Genomic DNA, 22781 nt, shown 5'->3' on the forward strand with positions numbered 1-22781 from the left:
TAATCAGTTACTATTTTGTTACAGGAAACTGCTTACCAAATATAGTGTCATTTAAGTGTTACTCCTAGGTTTTGTTTTTTAATTGGCCTTTATTCCTAAGTTACCCATCATATTGCAGTTCCAGATTACCGGGGCCTTGAGATGTCCGGGCAACTTCATCATATTGCGCTATATGCAGATGACTTATTGATGTTCCTGGCAGATATGGGAGATGCGCTTTGCAGAGCTAAGGAACTACTGCAAGACCTCGGAAGGGTGACAGGTCTCAGGGTAAACTGGGCAAAGTCTTGTCTCTTTCCTACCAAGATGAATAGAGTAGGTCCACAGGAGACGGAAGGAGTGAAGTGGGAGGACCGCTGCTTGACATATCTAGGTACGCAAATATAACATGCTCAAGGAGACTTATTTGAGGGCAAGATAGGAAGAGCTCTAAGTGGAGCAAAAAGTAACTTCGACTTCTGGGGAAGTCTCCCATTGTCGATGGCTGGCCGAGTGGCCCTCCTTAAAATGGTGACACTCCAAGGCTTTTGTATTGATTTTTGACACTATCAATCAGGGTACTGGCGCGAATACTTGCCCAGCTTAGGACAATGATCTCGGGATTCCTATGGGGGACTGGTAGACGGAGAATAGCGCTCAGTGTTCTTATGAGGCCAAGATCAGAGGAAGGATTGGCCGTACCCGACTTTGAGGCCTATTACCTTGCAGCACAATTACAATGACCAACGAAGTGGGTGGCGGGCCGACTTAGGGGGACAGGTGGCAGGGAGGTGACACTCCGAAGCTACGGCACTATCTCAAATAATACTGAGGCTCCCCATGCGGGATCATGCTATCCCCTCTGAATTAAAAACAGCACACAAATGCTGGAATAGGAGCTTGAGAAGAGCACGGGTCAAATGCCCTTACGCCCCGGAAATCCCACTAGCTATATGCAAGTCACTACCTCACGGAGGAAACTGGCACAGTCTGGAGGCCATACGGAAGCAATGGGGGAAGGAACGCAGAGAGCCGCACATATCAGCAGGGTGCCAATATGTGGTGACAGCGGCAGGCACCTTGAAGGCGGTCACATGCCTCAATAGGCGCATAACACATGAAACACTTTTGCCCCTGACGAGTTGGGCAAAAATGGGAGACAGACCTGGGGGTGGCTATTGCAGCAAAAGTATGGGGAGAACTAGTAGAAAGAGCATGGAAGAGCACCAGGAATGCTAGATTCCAACTAGTTCATTTCTGTCTTGCACACAGCATATCTTACCCCGGCTAAGATTAATAAATACTTTTCTATCCAAACAGCTGCTTGCCCGTGTTGCAATAAGGAAGGGGCAGATGTCCGACATATGTTCTGGGATTGCCAGACGTTGGTAAACATCTGGGAAGGGGTAACCACATTACTGGCCGACGTGACCGATAGAGAAATAGAAGTATCATGGGGATATTGCTTATTGCATTGGTTCCCCCAAACAGCCAAGAATAAGGTAACAAGCAGGTTTTTAGATTTGCGATTGATCTTAGCTAAAAGAGATATCACTATGCATCGGAAAGCGAAAGGGGGCCAGAGTATAGCCAGATGGCAAAAAGAATTTGTGAAATGGGCAGAATGTGATGGGACAGTCAGAATGCAAATAGCAAAAAGAATGAGGATTGAGAGGGCACTGAAGAAAGCCAGGGCATGGGTAGCATTAGTGGAACTGCTACGGAACCCAGATGACGAGAGTGACGAAGACCTAGCAGAGGAGGCCCGTGAAGGAGAAGGTTGATCTATATCCCTTAAAACGGGACATGTGCTGCGTATTAGGACAAACAAATCGATGCAACTCCCCCTCCACTGATAGCTTAGAAATGGTGAATTGTAATGGCGACTAGATGAGCGCAGATTGGAGCAACCGGATAAAGAAGGATATAAGTCTGATTGCATGTGACATGCCTGGGGGTGGGAAGAGTGGGGGTCAGTTGGGGGTGGGTAATATAGAATAGAGATTGCATGAACTTTTTATGGACCAAAATGTGTATTGTATTATTCATATGTAGGGGGCAGAGTGGTTGGGGCCTGGTTCAACGTTAAGATATTTCCAATGGACTAAGTACGTAAGAGAACTCCTGACTAAATGTTGACCATATCTAAACAATTAGAGATGTAAGCTTGTGTAAAACTCAATAAAGTTTGTTAAAAAAAAAAGTGTTGCAGTTCCATTACAATAACTCGGGTTCTCCAGAACTCTAATTTGCCACTGCATAATAGATTTCAACTGTTAAAAGGTGTTGAGTTGGTGGATTAACCTTTGCAAGATCTTCTAATAATTCAACCTCTGGCCATGAGTTAGCTGTTAACGCCACTAATAATTTAACGTTTTTTGTTGTGAATGCCCAGAGAACCATTCAGGTGCTCAGCTGGAACATGGCAGCAGTGCACACAAAGAACAAGTTGCTTAACTTCGGTAACGCCTTATCTGGTAGAGATTCTATTTAGACGCAGATTTCTTACCTTAGAATATTCCCCAGTCATGAGACTGGATCTGTAAATTTTCGAGCAGTACCTCTGCGTACCGGTAAATGACATCGTTGAGTTACACGTTGGGGTTGACCGCGCCAGAAGTGATGTATGCAGTGCCTATATAGACACCACCCCAGCAGGCTTACATCAGTATCTTTGTATGACATTTTCGTGCCAGAAGCACAGAACCACAACAGAATGCTAATGGACCGGTGTGCAGACACCAAGGATCTACAAGGGTTATCCTATGCAGAGAAATACCTTTCCAGAGCTGGGAGGATCTGTAAGGAATATGTAACTAGATACTGTGTCTACCAGATAAGGCATTTCCAAAGGTAAGTAACTTGTTCACCTGATAGAGACTTCTAGCTGCAAATTATTTACCTTAGAATAGAAACCCAAGCACTACCTCCCAGGAGGTGGGTCTGCAAACAGACCTGACTGTGTAGGCAGTAGTACTTGGTAAACGTGTGCAGAGACACCTACGTTGCCACCTGACTGATGACCAGGACGGGGACTCGGCAAGATAATGCAGTGGTCAAAGCCTTGGCTCTATTGCAATGAGATCACAAACCCTCAGGGGGTTGTTTATTCGCCAGCGCGCAGCAGATTTTAATGCAGAGATCAATCCATCTTGGGATGGTCAGTTTCTGCACATCCTTTCCCTTCTTCTCTCTGACAAACCCAATTAAGAGGTGATCGTCCACCTGGAACTCTTTGGTACGATCAATGTAGAACAATAGCCCTTTTTTGTCTTCTTTGGAAGGGTGAGGCGGAGCAAACAAGGTAGGCAGTGTGATAGTCTGGCATAAGTGAAAAGGTGTCACCAGATTTAGTAGGAAAGAGGCATGTGTTCTCAAAACCAATTTGTCTGGGACAAAAGTAGTGTAAGGAGGGTGCACAGAGAGTTCCTGCAGTTCACTAACCCTCCAGATGGTTGAAATGGTCATCAGAAAATCTGTTTTCATGGTCAGAAGACATAGAGGGTAATTGGGCATAGGCTGAAAGGTTGAGTACACCAGGAAGGTCAAGACTAAGTTCAAGTCCCACTGGGGCACGATGAAGGGTTGTGGAGGGAACACATGGTGTAGTCCTTTTTGAAATTGAGTCACAACAGGTGACTCACACAGGAAGGGCTGATCCCGCAATTGTAAAAATGCTGATATGACCGAAAGATACCCTTTAACTGTGTCCAAAGCAAAGTCTTGCCAGGCCGCCGAGAGAACAAACAACAAAAGATCAGACGTAGGTGCAGAAAGGTGATCAACATTTTTGGAACCACACCAAGTCACAAATTTGTCCTAATGTCAGGTGTACACTGACTTGACTGAGGAACAACTGGCTGTCGGAATGACATCACAGACTTCTGTAGGGAGGTCAAACACTGTCCACTGCCACAGCTCAATTGCCATGCATGAAGGACGAGCATGAATACGTTCGGGTGCAGAACCCTGCCCCATTGCTGTGACAGTAGATCCTCCCGAATGGGCAGCCTGATCAGAGGACTGATGCTCAGGAGTTTGAGATACCATACTCTCCGTGCCTGATCTGGAGTCATAAGAATGTCTTGGGAAGGGCCGGTCCTGATCTTCTTGAGAACTCTAAGCAGGAGTGGTATAGATGGAAAGATGTACAGGGGGCCTGAGCTCCACTCGAGACGAAACGCGCCTCACAGTGAGAGTCGCCTTGGAAACTCCAACGTGCAGAGGTGCTAACAGTGTGTGTTCTCGGCGGTGGAAAATAGATCTAACCAAGGTGTAGTGGGCACAAGTAGACGCTGTAGACGTGGCCAAGTAGAAGTAGATGAAGTTTATTAAGTTTTTAGAAGTAGTTACAGCAAGTCCCACCAGGAGCAGCCTCCTAGCTGCTCAGCCCATCTCCCAACTGACAACACTCACACCAGGCACCCAAGCATTCCACTCACACTAACATTCTAACCGGAACACTCACACTTGCTGAGCAGCTAGGTACAGAGAACATAATGACGTGACCAGAGGATACTACATATCCTATCCCTTTTATACTGAAAAATAAAAAGAACCAAACTAAAATGAAAACAACTATACAGAGTAATGGACAAGAGATGAAAACAGTCCATAAACGCAGGGATGCATGATGGAACACACCGCGAGAGGGAAAACAGACACTCAAAGGAGGAAAGAAGGATGATAGGATAGAAAAACACACTAACACCATCCAGCTAGGTACACAGAACATAATGACGTGACCTGAGGGTACTACACAAGGTTCTCCCAATCGTTGAAGAGACCTTGCCCCACCTCTGGATGAAGCCATTCGTGATCCACTTGGGCATCGACGGCTGAGTTTGTCCGCCCTGGGGTTCAGAGAACCCACCTGATGTTGAACCACCAGGAATTTGTCCTGACTTTCCAGCCATGTCCAGAGATGCCTCTTGACACAGGGTCCACAACTCCACCCTGCCTTGTTTATTGCAACACCACTTGGCGATAGTGTTGTCTGTGAACATCTTAACCAGCCTTCACATGATAGAAGTAATAAAGGCTTTCAATGACAGGTGAATCACTCTTACTTCCAACAGGTTGATGTGGAGCTGTGATTCTGCTGGAGACCAGAGTCTTCTGATCTCCACCTTTCCCAATGACCATCCCAACCCAGGAGTGACGCATGTCACTACAGCCAGCCCTCGGTGGGAAAGGGGTCTGCTACTGACCCAATCTCTGTTCGTCAGTCACTACTGCATATCTTTTGCAGTTCCCTCCAATATCTGCACCAGGTTGGAGAGATTACCCTGATGCTGCATCCACTGGGACTTCAGGTCATTCAGTATCATGTATCCCTTGCATCAGGACCATTCCATTGAAGTCAATGGCAAGTTGCCATTATCTCTGGAACTGAACTATAGACTGTTTTTCTTGAGGTAACTGTCTTCGGACCTTGCTGGTCCACTTGACTAGCTCCCTACCAGAGTTGGTCTCTCAAAGTAACTCTTAAGTAACCGTGTTCCACTTAAACTTTTTTTCAAGAAATCTTTGGTCAAAGTGTGAAATTCATTGAATTTGCCAATCCTTGTTCACGGTTAAGTGAAATATCTTGATTGTTCCTTGTGAAAATCTATCTCTCTGGAACCCTCAAGTGGATCTTTTTCATTTTGGTTGTCCATACATTCAGAAAAATATCTATTTTTATAAATTGGTGTCTGATTTCATGAATGGAGGGTTTTTTTCTTCAATTGTTTTGGTGCTGTTTTGCTTGCACTTGTTTCTTGAAGCCTGACTGCTCGAAGCCACAGCTACCCAAGGTTGAGCTGTGTTTTGACAAAATAAGCCTAACTGGTGCTAAGAAGGGTTGCTAATGTTACATGATGAGGTCTCACAGCCACACCATATAATACACCCGATTTCCTCAAAATCACCTTAACGGCTTACTATGCTCACCTCCTCCCTTCCGAGGAGGAGGAAAGGGTCCACCATCTGGACCCTAAAAGGACCCAGATTTTTCATATAGATAAGACCATAGATTACCAGCTAGACAACCAACATGTTGGTTTCTCAGAAGTCAAAAACGGCAAAGCGATGCAGAAGAGAACAAACTTTATGGATTATGTTACTTGTTAGTCCCCTATGGGCTGTCCAAGAAGCCACTCCCAGAAGGTTTACTACAAGCTCATTCCAGCAGACCATAAACTGCCTACACCACACTGGTACTCGGTGAGCTTGTTCAGTGGATTTGCCATGCTGCTTTGTTAGCATTCCTCCAGACATTCATAAAGCAATATCGCTTAGACAGCCAGGTCCGACGGGAAGGGCGCTTAGCACGATCGGTCCTGCAGGATTTCCTGATCTCAGCCATTCCACAGACCCGATACATTTATAGGTACTGCTTTGATAACTATTCACAAAGGGGAAGAATCTGCGGTTAGAAGCCTCTAAATGTTATTTATCTTCTGTAGTGCTTTTTCTGGTAGAGATTCTAGCCGCAGATTACTCAGAGACACATCCGCCTGCCCTTCTGTGGAATGGATGCTTACAATCTGTTAAGATCCCTGGTATCAGATCTGCACACTGCTATTCTTATTGCTATTGGCTCTTCTGGCACATAAGGGAATCCGAAACAAACTGACATCAATGTGCAGAAGTGGTGCAGATATGGCTTCCCAGATGTCACATACGACACAGTGCTGCATGACTCCACCAACAGGTGTGTAAGGAAACTGCTTAGAAAAAAACCTAAGCATCACAGCTGCTCACCTGCCAAGCATTTGAAATGTAGCAGTAAACTTCCTCAGCTGTAGATTAGGAAAATCCTGACTGGCGTTCTCAACAAATAAGTCCTGCAAACCATTTTTCAAGATTGGGGTTGTTTGCAGATGTGAAAAAACAATTCTTGCATTATGCTTCTACATTTTTACAACCAGGGGTGTAAGGAAATGCCCCTTTGATAAAAAAAAATGCTATAAGCATTTCCTCCAGTTCCGCAGATCATGTTATATTAATCCAAGACCAGAATAATGATAGCATCAGAATGGTCCTGACAGTGGTTATGGACCTTCTACAACTATTTGAGAAACCACATGGGAAACTGCTATGCTGACTGTCTTCTGTACAAGTTTAGGGAGCAGGTCCTACATTCAAAACTTCAACCATTGAGCTTAGCAGCATGACTCCTGTATTGCTGCAATGTGTGCATGTAAATCTAAATCAGGACTGTATGAACATTCTGCAAGAAGCCAAACGTCATTGCACCAGAGCATTTGTATGCACTCTTGTGGATAAGGTTTTGCATTTGGTATTCTAAACAACCATGAGCCCTCCACATGTCAAGAGAAGTGGTGATTCCTTATTTACTTAATCTGACAAACGGAATTCCTCTTAATCGCCCCACCCAAAGAGTCACCAGCCATTGAAGAATTGATGAATCAACTGCCAGCTCTTAATTGCATACCACACATCATTGACTTCACAAGCCTACTGGGTACAATGCTAGATAATAGTTTGAACATGCAGAAACACATCAGTGCTTTCACCAAAGGAGCAAACTTCTAAATGAGCATCTTAAGGGAAATAAACCCACCTCCCCCCAACGACTTCAAGTCTGCTGTGCAAGCTCTAGTGACTTGCAAGTTGGATTATGGGAGCGCAACCCTGTGCGGCCTTCCTAGAACTAAGATGGCTCCACTAAGGGCCTCTCTTAACTCTGCTGCTAGGCTCATCACATGTTCTAATAGAAACAACCATATCACGGCTAAGCTTAAATCCCTAAACTGGCTCCCACATGAAGCAAGGATACAACTAGAAATTGCCTGCATGACCTATAAAGCTTTACACTTTAACGCCCCGATGTACCTCATAAAAACTTGAGCTCTTTAACGGTTTGAGATCCTCTAGAAGTGCCAGCACCTTACTGCTGAAGCCACAGAAATTCAATAAAAAGAAAACTTATAAATGAGCTTTCTCGGGTATCACCCTGAGAATCTAAAATATCCTGTCTCCTGAAATCAGACTGGACCCATTGACAGCATCTTTCAAAAAGGAAGTTAAAGTGCTATTGATAGACACATTTCTGCCCTAGAACCCCCGCTTCCCAGGCACTCTAGGATATGCTCTCCACACCCTTGCTTACTATTTGACTATTATGATTGTATTTTGATCTGTTGGTTTAGTGTCACTAATTCCTGTACCTTTAGTGTTCGCTCAATTGTAAAGCGCTCTGATACCCCTAGGGGGCAATGTTTGCACTATATAAAACTTTTTACATACATAGATGAAAAATAAAAGAAAGCAGTGTTCCTAGGTCTCTCTGGTTTATGTGAGAATACCTCAAAATATTCAAACTTTGTTAGTAGATGGGAAGTGCCCCCACACCACTGTTCACAATATCTTGAAAACCACTTCCCTCTTATATTGTTTTCAGTTTGGCAACTTCACCTTCGACCTCACGTTTTCATACAGGTCCGTGGGCTACCCCAATTTCCCACCAGCTTTATTGGCGTTGGAGTCCTCCACTACAGTGCATGTCAGCGCAATTTTTCCCTCATGTGCTCAGCCCGAAGTAAGTCCTGGTTTAATCTACGTGTCACTAGGTCTCGCCAAACTTTATCATGGTTTGGAACACAGTGGAATTACCTCTTCCCTTGGGGTTAGTCACAGTTCCCAGCTTAAACTACGGCTGAATACACTACCAAAAGCGTCCTCCTTACTTTCCACTGTGAGGATATGTGGCACATCCAAAGTTTTGTTGCCGGCCATGTAGGTGAGAGACGTGGGTACCCGTTCCAACTCAAAATTCCAGCCTCAAAGCACAGCAGAGCGCAGGATAGGTGTCTTGAACATCAACTCTGGCAGAATCCTTCCAAGCAAATTTAATTCATGTACAGGGGATCTCCAAGGTCTCTGCAGCTCATCGAAAGTGTCCTCGTGGGAGCACCTGGGAGATATGTGTGCCATGCCCATGGCAACCTTACGTCCTCCCAAGCACCAAATAATTATATATAGCACAACAATTTGATGCTAGGTCAGAAAAGACTCCCGCCTGGCAAGAATCTTACAACCAATTGTCAGTACATGTGTTTAACTGATCACAAAACCCCATAACTTTTTGTTTGGCATTACATGAAATGCCCATACCAAGACTAAGTAGAGAATCGCCACCAAATGTCAAACACACTGTTTTTGGTACAGCATCTCAAAAAACAAAACAGCTTTGTTTGACTTCACACCTACATCAGTCATGGTACTTGCCCATTTAATCCCCAGAGGTTCAACAATGTTTATTAAAATGGAAGTGGGTGTGCATTTAACACTATTTACATGTCTCTACCTGTCAACTTCTGTTTTTGCTGCCTTCTTCTATATTGCCACCAGATCCGTCATACGCCAATCATGAGGTGGCTGATGGAGTTTCTAAGGTCATGGTTCTACTTACCGTTCTGATACGGGTGTTTCCATTTTAAAATGATGTTCAGACTTCGTGTTGCATTGAAAAGCTGAGGGTTCAGTAAATCATACACTGCATAGGTTTTCTGATCTCCGTGGACCACAGTCGAGTACTGATAAACTGATGCGGGGGTCACTTCAAATAGCTCTTTGTTCTGGAAAACAGATTACTACCTTTTACATACATTAGAAAACAAAATCACTAAAATTAACAGGTATTCCTTCATATCAGAGTGAAATGGACTGGCAAGGACAATGTGGCTGTATGCAGTTAGGTGTGTTTGTGGGTAAGCGTATAACACCAGCACTGGCAGAAATGGCAAATTTGAAAAATAAATAGAACGAGGTCTACAAAGTCTCTGCTAGGTGATCCCAAAAACTGTACAGCTGACTAGATTAAGAATGCAAGTTTCAACATATAACTGCCTGGGAACATGTGCTATATCTTTTGTTGGCGTCATGACTCAAAACACAATACATGTAAAAGTCAGTGTCTCTGAAGATCAGTACTGGTGGCTGGGATCCTATGTATTACATTAGAAAATGCTAAATAGCCGTAATTCCTCCATAGTGCTAATCATTTAACAAAACCTGTACACATTAATCACCAACACATTTAAGTAGGGGCAGAGCTATTTTAATACCATACCAAACATTAAATCGCAAGCACATAGCTAATCACATAACACACAAATAACGCCAGCAAAGAAATCACTATTTCAACATCTATAACTTTTGAGTTATGAACCAATGAAAACATTACTGGTCTGTAACATTGATTCTCCAGAGTTTATACCTTCAGCATCCACATTTAAGTAACATCCAGGAACACCAAACACAATAACTCTCATGTCACATTGTCCGGCAGATGTAACAAGGACAATCAATTTGTAATCCTTCCTAGCACTACTTTACTTTCATCTTGAAGCAATGATATGATTGTTTCAGACAATATGAGCTGGGGAAATGATTGATAGGAACCTAAAGAAGATGTTGATGTTGTTCTCTCTAAATGTATTTGTTTAGCTTCAATTCCAATACCAAGGGATCACATAAGAGCTCCGAGTCAGCTGTGAGGTAAGAAATTGGTGATTCTATTTTAAATACTAAAATTATAAGTAAGGATGGAGACATCAGACACCCGGCAGTCTCACCACAGCCATACGGTTCCGGCCCAGCCCCAGACTCAAAGCTACACCAATACCTACTGGGAAGGGGGGGGGGGGGGTAGTTTCTCATCCAGGTTAAGGCATCTCTGGGCCTGCTCTTGCTGCCCACAGGCTGCCTGGACAGCCACTGGCGAAGCCGGAGCTGAACCAGGCTCCAGTTCCCCACTACTCTCTCTCAGGAGGTCCCCGTCTTACTCCACCACTCCCAGTCCCTCTTTGCATGTTCATCTGTGCGTACCTTTTAATAAAAATAGTGATACGACGTCTGGCGAGCACTGATCCCAGCTGGGCAGACTTGCATCGCATCTCCCTAACCTTTCCCTGGGAGCGGTAAAAGCCCCAATATACAATGGCGTATTGTCAGCTCTGCCCTAACTCCTGTTATCTGGTTTACCTCAGTAGCACCCTCGCCTAGAAGTCGCATTCCCATGTAGCATGATTGAAATCAGCCAGGGTCTTAATGTGCACAACCCGCTGACTGTCAGGTGAACCCTATGAAGTCACTGTGGCATCAGGCAGGCCCTAAGAAGATAATAAAACGGTGTCAGTTTAAACCGGGTGCTACGGCTGTTTCTTGTACCTGTGCCAGAGCTCGCTTCCAAGTCCTCCATTCCAACTGTGTCTGAAGGGTGTTATGTTCGTACGCATATCTTCCTTCAGGGTAGCATATAACAGAGAGATGAGGCCCCTGCTCGAGCCCGGGTCTAGCATCACAAACAGTACATGGTATTGCTGGGTGCATCGTGGAAACCAGGCCATATTTCACAGACTGAGCGAGACACTCGCATACTGTAGAAATGGCCCAGGTCCCACACCGAATAGGGCCTCAGCCTCTGTCCGCATCACAAACGATTCATTCAAAAACAGATCACCTGGCATCTGACAGCCACCATTGAGCCACTGCAACACATCCATTGAGTTGCAGATGTGCAAGAAAGGTCGCAGCCATCATGCAGGAAGACGTTTAGGGTACGGCCCACATTTCAACACGTATAAGACCACTTTTTCTCATGCCTGTGCACCCTGGGTTACTATAAAAGGGGTGCCGACTGGTACCCTACAACCCCACCATTAGCAGTTTAGCAAGGTCATCCTCCGTCACCAGACCTTCCAGGAGTTTTTTCTACCAATTAGGGCCATCATCACACCACAGTGCAGCGTACTGGAGGAGTCCAGCCAGATAATACAACTAGAGGTCCAGGAGTCCCAGGCCACCCTTTGCCAGGTCCAATTTGAGGACTTCCAATCTGACCATACTACGTTTTCCCGCCAACACTAAGGACATCAACAACTCATTGAGCTGACTGAATAAAGAGTTTGGTAGGACACAAAACACATTTTGCATAGTATATAAACACATGGGTAGCAATATCATCTTACTGAGTGCTACTCTGTCCATGACGGACATTGAAAGATGTTCCAACCTTTTACTGAGGCAGTGAGACCGTCCACCACTCGCCCCATGTTGAACTCGTACTGTAGTCGTTGATCATGCGTCATCTACATCCCCAGGTAATGGGACTGCACCGTTTCCCAAGGCAGTCCCACCTCCGGGAGAACAGCCGCAGTTCGGTGTGCCAGGGATGCCAAGGAGAAGAGCACCATCTTGTTTATATTGACGAGCAGGACCGATATTCTGCTCAAGTCAGTCATAAGGTATAGAAGGCGTCGCACTGGCCTTTCTGGGTCATCACATACAGAAGGGTACCATCTGCATACATCAACACTATGTGTTGTGCACCCCCACTCGTACACCCCAGTCCCGGAGATCGTTTCCCAAGTACACCGCCAGCAGCTCCATGTCCAGTGCAAAAAAGAACCAGGAACAACGGGCATCCCTGCGTTGAATACGTCAGACACCACCTGTTCAGTGCATACTCTCGCCATGGGTTTTGCACATGAGAGATGCACCCAGAATAAATACCATAGGCCCAGCTCTATTTTCCGTAGCACTTTCTACAGATAGTTTCAGGTAAGAGTTTCAAAAGTTCTCAATGTTCAGGGCAACCAATGCTGCTTTTCTGCCGTGCCCAGGGAGGCATGCATGAATTGCGAAAGTCACCTCAGGTTCATATGAGTGCCCTTCTCCGGCATGAATCTGCACTGATCAGTGTGGACCAAGTGCGTGACCACGAGGCTCAAATGCATTGCAAGCACTTTTGCAAGCAATTTAACTTCCACATTAAGCACGGACAGCGGTCTGTATGAACCGGGGGCCCTCAGGTCGGTACCAGGCTTTAGAAGCATAATGATCAAAGCCTCTTGCATATGCATTGGTAGGGTGCCACTGGCTTTTGCTTCCTGAAGAGTTTCCAGTAGGGAGTAAATCAGGCAAATAAGTCTGATAATATTCTACCGGTAGGCCGCCCGGTCCTGGGCACTTCCTGCGGGCCATGTCTCTGAGGGCCTCCTGCAATTTCTCCAGCTGCAGCTCCCCCTCTAGGCTTTCTCTCTGATCTGGCGATAGTCTAGATACGGTGACCCCATTCAGGAATGCCTCATGCAGTTTTCCGTAGTTCTTAAGGGAACCTCGTACACCCTCACCAGATGTTCGCACAACGCTGAATTGATCGCAACCCACCCCACCCCCATCATACCGTCGCCGTGGCAAGGCAAAGGGTTGTCGGTGGTGGTTGCTCACGCTGAAGGAGCCAGGCTAATAATCAGCCAGATCGATCAATCAATCAGTAATTTTTAAAGCGCAGCACTGTTACCTTGGGGGTATCTGGGCGCTGTTTCTCCGAAGAGCCAGGTCTTGAGTCTCTTTCTGAAGTTTTCCAGCAAGGAGGCTGTACGGAGTTGAATGGATAGGGTATTTCATTTCGTGGCAGCGATGTAGTCGAAGGAACGGCCACCACTGCGGCTGCGACGGATGCAGGGAGTGTGTACGAGGGCGAGTGAAGAGGAGCGAAGGTGTCTGAAGGGCTGGTGGAAGTTCAGTCGATGGTTGATGTTGGCAGGTCCTGGGTCTTGGAGGGCTTTGTAAGCGTGCATGCGAGAACAGGCATCTCTGGAGCCCGTGGAGGTGTGTCCGGTGGGGGGCAATGTGGGTTTGTTTGGGGAAGTCTAGGATGAGTCTGGGTGCAGAGTTGTGTATGGTCTGGAGTCTTCCAAAGAGCTGGGTAGAGATGCCGGTGTAGAGGGCATTGCCATAGTCGAGGCGGCTGGTGAAGAGGGCCTGAGTGACTGTCTTTCTCGTGTTGGATGAGATCCATCTGAAGATTCTGCGGAGATCGCGAAGTGTGTGGAAGAAGGAGTTTGTCGAAGTTGAGTTGGAGGCAGTAGTCTCATCCATTTTGCTACATTAGTCATGGCATTGCAGAAGTTGGATTGGGCGTTAGAGGGATTCTCGGTGAGCGAGAAAATCAGTTGAATGTCATCTGCGTAGGAGATTATGTTGAGTCTGTGGGATCTGATAGAATCTGCAAGGGGGTTATGTAGATGTTGCACAGAGTGGGGCTGAAGGATGATCCTTGTGGTATGCCGCATATGATGTCTTTGGATGCGGAAGTGAAGGGAGTCAGTTGGATGCTCTGCGTGCGCCCTGTCAGGAAGGAGGCGATCCATTTGAGAGCATCTTGCTGTATGCCTGTGTTGTAGAATCTGTTGATGAGGGTGTTGTGGGAGACAAGGAGTGTTCGGATGTCATCTGTAGCAGCAATCAGTGCAGTCTCAGTGCTGTGGTTGGTACGGAATACAGATTGTGAGGCATCCAGTAGGTGGTTTTGTTCCAGGAATTCAGTAAGCTGCTGGTTGAAGGCTTGTTCCTCCCTCCCTATGTATACGCTGTCATTATTCCTGGCAGACATGACAGTTCAGTCTGTCCCATATGCCTGAGACCTTTCTAATTGCCTCAGCCAGCGTTTCATCACCCAATACCTGGTCCACTTGCTGTTGCTTCAGTCGAGTCAGATGGACATCCCCATCCTGCAGCTCCTGTCCCAATTTCTTTCTAGTGCCATAGACCTTGCTGAGGCTTTCACCCCTCATGGCTACCTTTAAAGCACAAGGAACTAGAGCGGAATGCGCTAGACAGGGAATGCACTACTATTGAAACTCAAAACTGAGTAAAGAGCAAAATAATCACATCTATCTGTAAGCAAAGCTGAAAATTGTATGACATCAAACCATCAGTAATTATACAAAGATGAAAATAACGAAGTTATCATTTCTTCTTATCAAAGTGTTGATTTATTCACACTTATACTAAAATGACAACAAGACCAAAAGAGTTCATGTGTACAACGTTCTATAGCACGTATAGTATAACTTGATCTTCCCAATGCATTTCGGGCGCAATGTTCGCCCTTCTTCAGGGGATATCTAGAAATGAAACATCAATCAGTCATATGCATAATTATTCACAAAGAAAACTGCGGAAGGCAATTCTGGCATCACACAGGTGTACGAACAAGATGAAAAATGAAGAATTAAAATCACTGGGTTGTTTCACCCAAAAAATGAGTGAAAATTCTAATTGGGCTGAGATGTGATGTAGTCCCGGCAAGAGAGCAGCAAGAATGGAAACAAAGAAGTGAAAAGGCACCATGTGACAATGAAAGTAATCTCACATGAACGATGTGAAAACATAGAACCAACACCAACCAAATGAAACAAATGAATACCTGAAAAAGCTAGAGTGATTTACAAGAAGATCACGAAAATTGTGAGAATATTTAAATGATGAAGGCAACTAAAGTGCGCTTACCAAGAGTTCTATCAGGCCAAACGGACAGAAAACATAGTCAATGACTAAGTTCACGAGCGCGCTGTGACAGCGCTTTGATGTGGAAAACAGAAACCTATGAGTGAAAAATACAACGGGTTGAATACAACAGTGTATACGTGAAACCGGGAAAAGTTAAATGATGATACATGCTGTGGTACCTGGGGGTGTCTGTGAATGTTTACGTGAATAATACGTGATTCTACAAGCCCTTGCGGGCAGTGGCAAGCTGTCGACGACTGTAATAACGAACGCGCAGAAACGGCGTTGTGTTGAAGAAATAGAGACCTGCAAATAATGAATGCGAGAAATTAAACGCGACAATGTGTGCGCTAAGCTTAATGAAAGTAGATGCTTGCAAAAGCACTAGTACCTGGAGGTCAATATCTGTGAGGGTAATTCGTGAGTCCGTGAGGCAGCAAGCAAATCCACACGTCGATACCAGTAGAGTACAGGTGCACGAGTGGCAGCAAAAGTGTACGAAAGTGAAGAGGGGCTTATGAGTAAAACAACGGTGGCGGCCATGTTGGGTTGGGAATTTAGTTAAATGGAGGGCAAATCAAACGAACAAAGAGGAAGGACAAAGTGTGTGAACAAAATGAAAACGCACAATAAATCAAAGAGTCAATGAAAAAAAAGGAAGAACGAAGTGTGTTAACAGAACATCCACCTGTAAGATACAGATAGCAGTGTTCAAAGGTACATGCAAAAGGTATTTGAAAAAATAATAAAAAATAAAACGATGTTGTAAACACATCCTGCCTATTTACAATCTCTTGAAAAAGTATATAAAGGTATTCTCAACAAAAGATGCTGCGTATTTGTAAGTTTAATCAGCAAAATTAAACTAACGATATGTGAATCAATAGAGACATTCAATAAAAGCATATCTATTGGCATCCTGCAGCGAAACATACTGCATGTTTGTAAGTTGAATCAACAAAAATGAACTGACAACATGTAAATCAATAAAGACATTCAATAAAAACATTTCTATTGGCATCCTGCCTATTTACAATCTCTATGCGAAATAAGGGTTCTAACAATGTGTCTAACAAATGACACCGTCGCTCATGAAAGATGTGACGAATGTGTGAAAAAGTGTCGATGTGTATACACTTATCCTATGTGAGGATTAAAGCCAAAGTGTGTGTGAAAAAAATGTGATAAAACATACCAAATTCTGAGTCGATGCAAGATTGAAACGTGTGAATGCTCTCATGCGAAGTGGGGACTACAAGATCCAGCCCATTTGTTTGAACTTCAAAAAGTTCAATAAGACTGTCTATAGAAAGCATGCAAATTCAATTTTATCATTGAGACCCTTGGGGCTCAAGGTATTGAGATACCGAATCCAAAAGGACTCCCTTTGGATAATGAATTTACTCATGTCGCGATCATTACAGTGTTTGATTACCTCAATGACGCTGAATTTAAGTTGAGGAATCGTGTGATGTGAATCACACCAATGACCAGCCAACGGTGAAGATGTGGATCTGGTACGAATACGACTTTTGTGCTCCGTGATGCGAGTGCGTAAAGCTCTCTCAGTTTTGCCTACATAATATAGGCCACAAGGGCATTGGATGATGTATATAACATTTGAGGTGTTACAATTAGCAGTGAAATTGAATTTGATTGGCTTACCCGACCAAGGGTGAGCCAGAGACACGCCTGTAATAACATTATTACAGTGTGAGCAATTGTAACATCTATTCATCCCTTTAGGTGTCACATCAGCGATGGGTTCTCGTTTTTTGAGAAGTTCCTTCAAATTATTGGAACGTTTGTATGCAAAAAGCGGTGGATTTGTGAACAGATTCCCAAAATCTGGTTCACTCTGCAAAATGTCCCATCTAGTGAGAATTGTTCTTTTGATAGCAGGAGAGAGGGTGGAGAACTTGGACACATACACTTCCCTAGATTGAGGAGATTTAGTGCGTTTCTCAAAAAGCGATGTTCGAGAAACCTGATTCAGGCGTTGAACTGAAGATTCAATTAGTTTTTTGGGATAACCACGTGCCAAGAATCGAGTTTTCATCTCTTCAAGGGTAGTGTGCAATTGTGCATCATCAGAAGTGATACGTTTAATTCTCAAGAATTGAGAATAAGGAAGATGACGTTTCAGTGAATGTGGGTGAAAACTGTCAAAAAGTAGCGTGTTGTTGCGATCTGTGGGTTTTTTGAATAAAGAGGTGGTCAGATGGTTAGATGATAGTTCTATGTGTACATCCAGGTACGAAATAGATTGTTTATCCAATATATGTGTGAACTGGATTCTAGGATTGAAATCATTTAGAGCCGCCAGTTTTGTTTCCAATACCTGTCTGTTACCATGCCACATGATAAAAATATCGTCAATATATCTGCGATAAATGACGAGATGATCTGTCCATTCACTATCATTAAGAATGTTCTCCTGTTCAAATTTCATCATGTAGATGTTTGCGTAGCTGGGAGCTCCCGCAAAACCCATAGATGTTCCGTGAGTTTGGAGGAAAAATTTATTTTTCCATGAGAAATAACTGTAAAATAAACAAAAATGCAAAAGTTCCAAAAGAAAAATCTTGTTAGCATGTATAGTGTCCATTTAGAGCAATGCCCATTCAATCGCTTCAATACCCTCTGAATGTGGAATTGAGGTATATAAAGCAACAACATCAACTGTGAGTAGCCATATATCATCAAAACTCTGAAGATTAAGATTATTGAGGATCTTCAAAAAATGTGTGGTGTCTTGTACATATGTTGAACCCGCCTGTACAAATGGTTGCAAAAAGTAATCCAAGTAACGACCGATAGGGTCATGGATGGAATCACACCCTGACACTATAGGTCGCAACGGTGGATTCATGAGGCGTTTGTGTATCTTAGGGAGTGCGTAGATGACTGGTCTACGGGGATGCTTGTTGTACAAGAAGTCGTAGGTTTTGGTGTTTATCCACCCCATGTCTTTAGCATGTTTCAAAATAGTGATCAGAATATCCTGAAATTCAACTGTGGGGTCCGATTGTAATGGGACATAAGTGGACTCATCAGACAACATTTCATTGATTGCGGATTCGTAGAAGCTTGTGTCCATTATAACCAATGCACCACCTTTATCAGCCGCCTGAAATGTGAGAGATGGGTTGTTTCTCAAACTTTTCAATGATGTTTTGTCCTGCGGTGTTAGATTCTGGTGTTTTTTAGAAGGTGTGCTGAGGTGTAGTAAATCATGTTTAACCAATGATTCAAAAGTGTCAAGCACTTTGTGCGAGACAGGGGATACAAAAGTACTCTTCGGTTTAAACTCCTTATAATCCATCTCGCTAGTTATCGGGTCAGATACAATTTGAGTGGTAAAGAAGTATCGCAGTCTTAATTTCCTCATGAATTTATAAAATTCAACCTCCGATTGAAATGGAGTAGTGTGGTAAGTGGGAACAAAGGATGTTCCCTTGTTAAGGACAGCGATCTGGGAATCTGACAAACTAGAGGAAGAGATGTTCACAACTAGTGTTTTTTCTGTCTCCTGCCTGTGCTTTGTGTTTTTGTGCTTTCCGCCACCTCTACGTGTTTTTGTGGAACTGGATCGAGTGTAGATTGAGACGTCGGTGGGCTGTTGGCCGCTGGGCTTATTTCTAAAAAAGAAACCTTGGTACTGGAGGTTGATGGAACTGCTGAAATCCCTGACTCACTAGCAGGAGGTACAGGGGGTCTGTTTAAACGGGTATCACTAACTGAAGCAACACTTTCCTCAGATGAGGCTTCACTTGTTTTAGCAAATGTACGTTTCTGGGCGTAAACCTCCGCCCAGGAGTAAACTTCATCGAGTTTATAGTCAATAGTGTCCCGCCTAAACTTACGGACTTTACGTTCGTGAATTTCCTTTGCGTAGCCATCCAGTTTGTTATTAATCATTTCAAGGGAGTTTGACCAGTCTTCTCCAGTCATATGTTTTTTTAAGGAATCTTGTAGTTCAGAAATTTCCATTTCAAGGTCAGCCAAAACTTTAGAAAGTTCTTCCACAATCAATAAGATTAAGTCTAATGAGCATTTATTAAGTATTGAATACCACTTCTCCATAAATTTCTTATTCATTTTAAACATCATGGGTCTTAGTGGAAGTCTCAGCCCTCTCGGAATCCTGCTAGCTTTGTGGTACTGTATGAGAGTTGTGGCGTGCAATCGCTGATTAATTTCACGACGCATCAAATATTCCAATTGTCGTAATTGTTGAAGAGTTGAGCCCTGTGTGGCGTCGAATGTGCGGGCCTCCCGTATGAGTCCATATATTTCTTGTGCTTCAATGTCAGTGTATGCCTTAATATCCGCCTTATTGGCGGTGAGGTTAAGAATGTCTTCAAATGACATGTTAAGTGCGGTGCTACTATTAGCTGTTGAGGGTGGAAATAATATACAAAATGTCAGGAGAGAACTAACAGCTGGTGTGCACTCAGATATTTATAGTGGTACCTAATTTACGACATTGTTAAACTTAAACAAGGTTTAGTGTGCTGACCCTGAGGTGGTTCCACCCACCACCTGAATTCAAAAGCGTAAGGAACTAGAGCGGAATGCGCTAGACAGGGAATGCACTACTATTGAAACTCAAAACTGAGTAAAGAGCAAAATAATCACATCTATCTGTAAGCAAAGCTGAAAATTGTATGACATCATCAAACCATCAGTAATTATACAAAGATGAAAATAACGAAGTTATCATTTCTTCTTATCAAAGTGTTGATTTATTCACACTTATACTAAAATGACAACAAGACCAAAAGAGTTCATGTGTACAACGTTCTATAGCACGTATAGTATAACTTGATCTTCCCAATGCATTTCGGGCGCAATGTTCGCCCTTCTTCAGGGGATATCTAGAAATGAAACATCAATCAGTCATATGCATAATTATTCACACAGAAAACTGCGGAAGGCAATTCTGGCATCACACAGGTGTACGAACAAGATGAAAAGTGAAGAATTAAAATCACTGGGTTGTTTCACCCAAAAAATGAGTGAAAATTCTAATTGGGCTGAGATGTGATGTAGTCCCGGCAAGAGAGCAGCAAGAATGGAAACAAAGAAGTGAAAAGGCACCATGTGACAATGAAAGTAATCTCACATGAACGATGTGAAAACATAGAACCAACACCAACCAAATGAAACAAATGAAACAAGTGAATACCTGAAAAAGCTAGAGTGATTTACAAGAAGATCACGAAAATTGTGAGAATATTTAAATGATGAAGGCAACTAAAGTGTGCTTACCAAGAGTTCTATCAGGCCAAACGGACAGAAAAAATAGTCAATAACTAAGTTCACGAGCGCGCTGTGACAGCGCTTTGATGTGGAAAACAGAAACCTATGAGTGAAAAATACAACGGGTTGAATACAACAGTGTATACGTGAAACCGTTGTATTCAACCCGTTGTATTTTTCACTCATAGGTTTCTGTTTTCCACATCAAAGCGCTGTCACAGCGCGCTCGTGAACTTAGTCATTGACTATTTTATATTAGTTGCCTTCATCATTTAGAATTGCCTTCCGCAGTTTTCTTTGTGAATAATTATGCATATGACTGATTGATGTTTCATTTCTAGATATCCCCTGAAGAAGGGCGAACATTGCGCCCGAAATGCATTGGGAAGATCAAGTTATACTATACGTGCTATAGAACGTTGTACACATGAACTCTTTTGGTCTTGTTGTCATTTTAGTATAAGTGTGAATAAATCAACACTTTGATAAGAAGAAATGATAACTTCGTTATTTTCATCTTTGTATAATTACTGATGGTTTGATGATGTCATACAATTTTCAGCTTTGCTTACAGATAGATGTGATTATTTTGCTCTTTACTCAGTTTTGAGTTTCAATAGTAGTGCATTCCCTGTCTAGCGCATTCCGCTCTAGTTCCTTACGCTTTTGAATTCAGGTGGTGGGTGGAACCACCTCAGGGTCAGCACACTAAACCTTGTTTAAGTTTAACAATGTCGTAAATTAGGTACCACTATAAATATCTGAGTGCACACCAGCTGTTAGTTCTCTCCTGACATTTTGTATATTATTTCCACCCTCAACAGCTAATAGTAGCACCGCACTTAACATGTCATTTGAAGACATTCTTAACCTCACCGCCAATAAGGCGGATATTAAGGCATACACTGACATTGAAGCACAAGAAATATATGGACTCATACGGGAGGCCCGCACATTCGACGCCACACAGGGCTCAACTCTTCAACAATTACGACAATTGGAATATTTGATGCGTCGTGAAATTAATCCGCGATTGCACGCCACAACTCTCATACAGTACCACAAAGCTAGCAGGATTCCGAGAGGGCTGAGACTTCCACTAAGACCCATGATGTTTAAAATGAATAAGAAATTTATGAAGAAGTGGTATTCAATACTTAATAAATGCTCATTAGACTTAATTTTATTGATTGTGGAAGAACTTTCTAAAGTTTTGGCTGACCTTGAAATGGAAATTTCTGAACTACAAGATTCCTTAAAAAAACATATGACTGGAGAAGACTGGTCAAACTCCCTTGAAATGATTAATAACAAACTGGATGGCTACGCAAAGGAAATTCACGAACGTAAAGTCCGTAAGTTTAGGCGGGACACTATTGACTATAAACTCGATGAAGTTTACTCCTGGGCGGAGGTTTACGCCCAGAAACGTACATTTGCTAAAACAAGTGAAGCCTCATCTGAGGAAAGTGTTGCTTCAGTTAGTGATACCCGTTTAAACAGACCCCCTGTACCTCCTGCTAGTGAGTCAGGGATTTCAGCAGTTCCATCAACCTCCAGTACTAAGGTTTCTTTTTTAGAAATAAGCCCAGCGGCCAACAGCCCACCGACGTCTCAATCTACACTCGATCCAGTTCCACAAAAACACGTAGAGGTGGCGGAAAGCACAAAAACACAAAGCACAGGCAGGAGACAGAAAAAACACTAGTTGTGAACATCTCTTCCTCTAGTTTGTCAGATTCCCAGATCGCTGTCCTTAACAAGGGAACATCCTTTGTTCCCACTTACCACACTACTCCATTTCAATCGGAGGTTGAATTTTATAAATTCATGAGGAAATTAAGACTGCGATACTTCTTTACCACTCAAATTGTATCTGACCCGATAACCAGCGAGATGGATTATAAGGAGTTTAAACCGAAGAGTACTTTTGTATCCCCTGTCTCGCACAAAGTGCTTGACACTTTTGAATCATTGGTTAAACATGATTTACTACACCTCAGCACACCTTCTAAAAAACACCAGAATCTAACACCGCAGGACAAAACATCATTGAAAAGTTTGAGAAACAACCCATCTCTCACATTTCAGGCGGCTGATAAAGGTGGTGCATTGGTTATAATGGACACAAGCTTCTACGATTCCGCAATCAATGAAATGTTGTTTGATGAGTCCACTTATGTCCCATTACAATCGGACCCCACAGTTGAATTTCAGGATATTCTGAT

The 22781-nt window shown here is 43.5% G+C and overlaps 1 protein-coding gene across 1 annotated transcript in view; it reads right to left on the bottom strand.

Moving 5' to 3' along the window:
- The window catches only part of PIGT (phosphatidylinositol glycan anchor biosynthesis class T), a 253569-nt gene that overhangs the window by 133589 nt on the left and 97199 nt on the right, over positions 1–22781 (bottom strand). The window contains exon 8 of the mRNA XM_085618986.1: positions 9401–9566. Coding sequence (XP_085475112.1) covers positions 9401–9566 — 166 coding nt within the window. The remainder of the gene's footprint in view (positions 1–9400; positions 9567–22781) is intronic.

Source organism: Triturus cristatus, chromosome 7 (genome assembly GCF_964204655.1).
Source record: "Triturus cristatus chromosome 7, aTriCri1.1, whole genome shotgun sequence".
Lineage (NCBI taxonomy): Eukaryota > Metazoa > Chordata > Amphibia > Caudata > Salamandridae > Triturus > Triturus cristatus.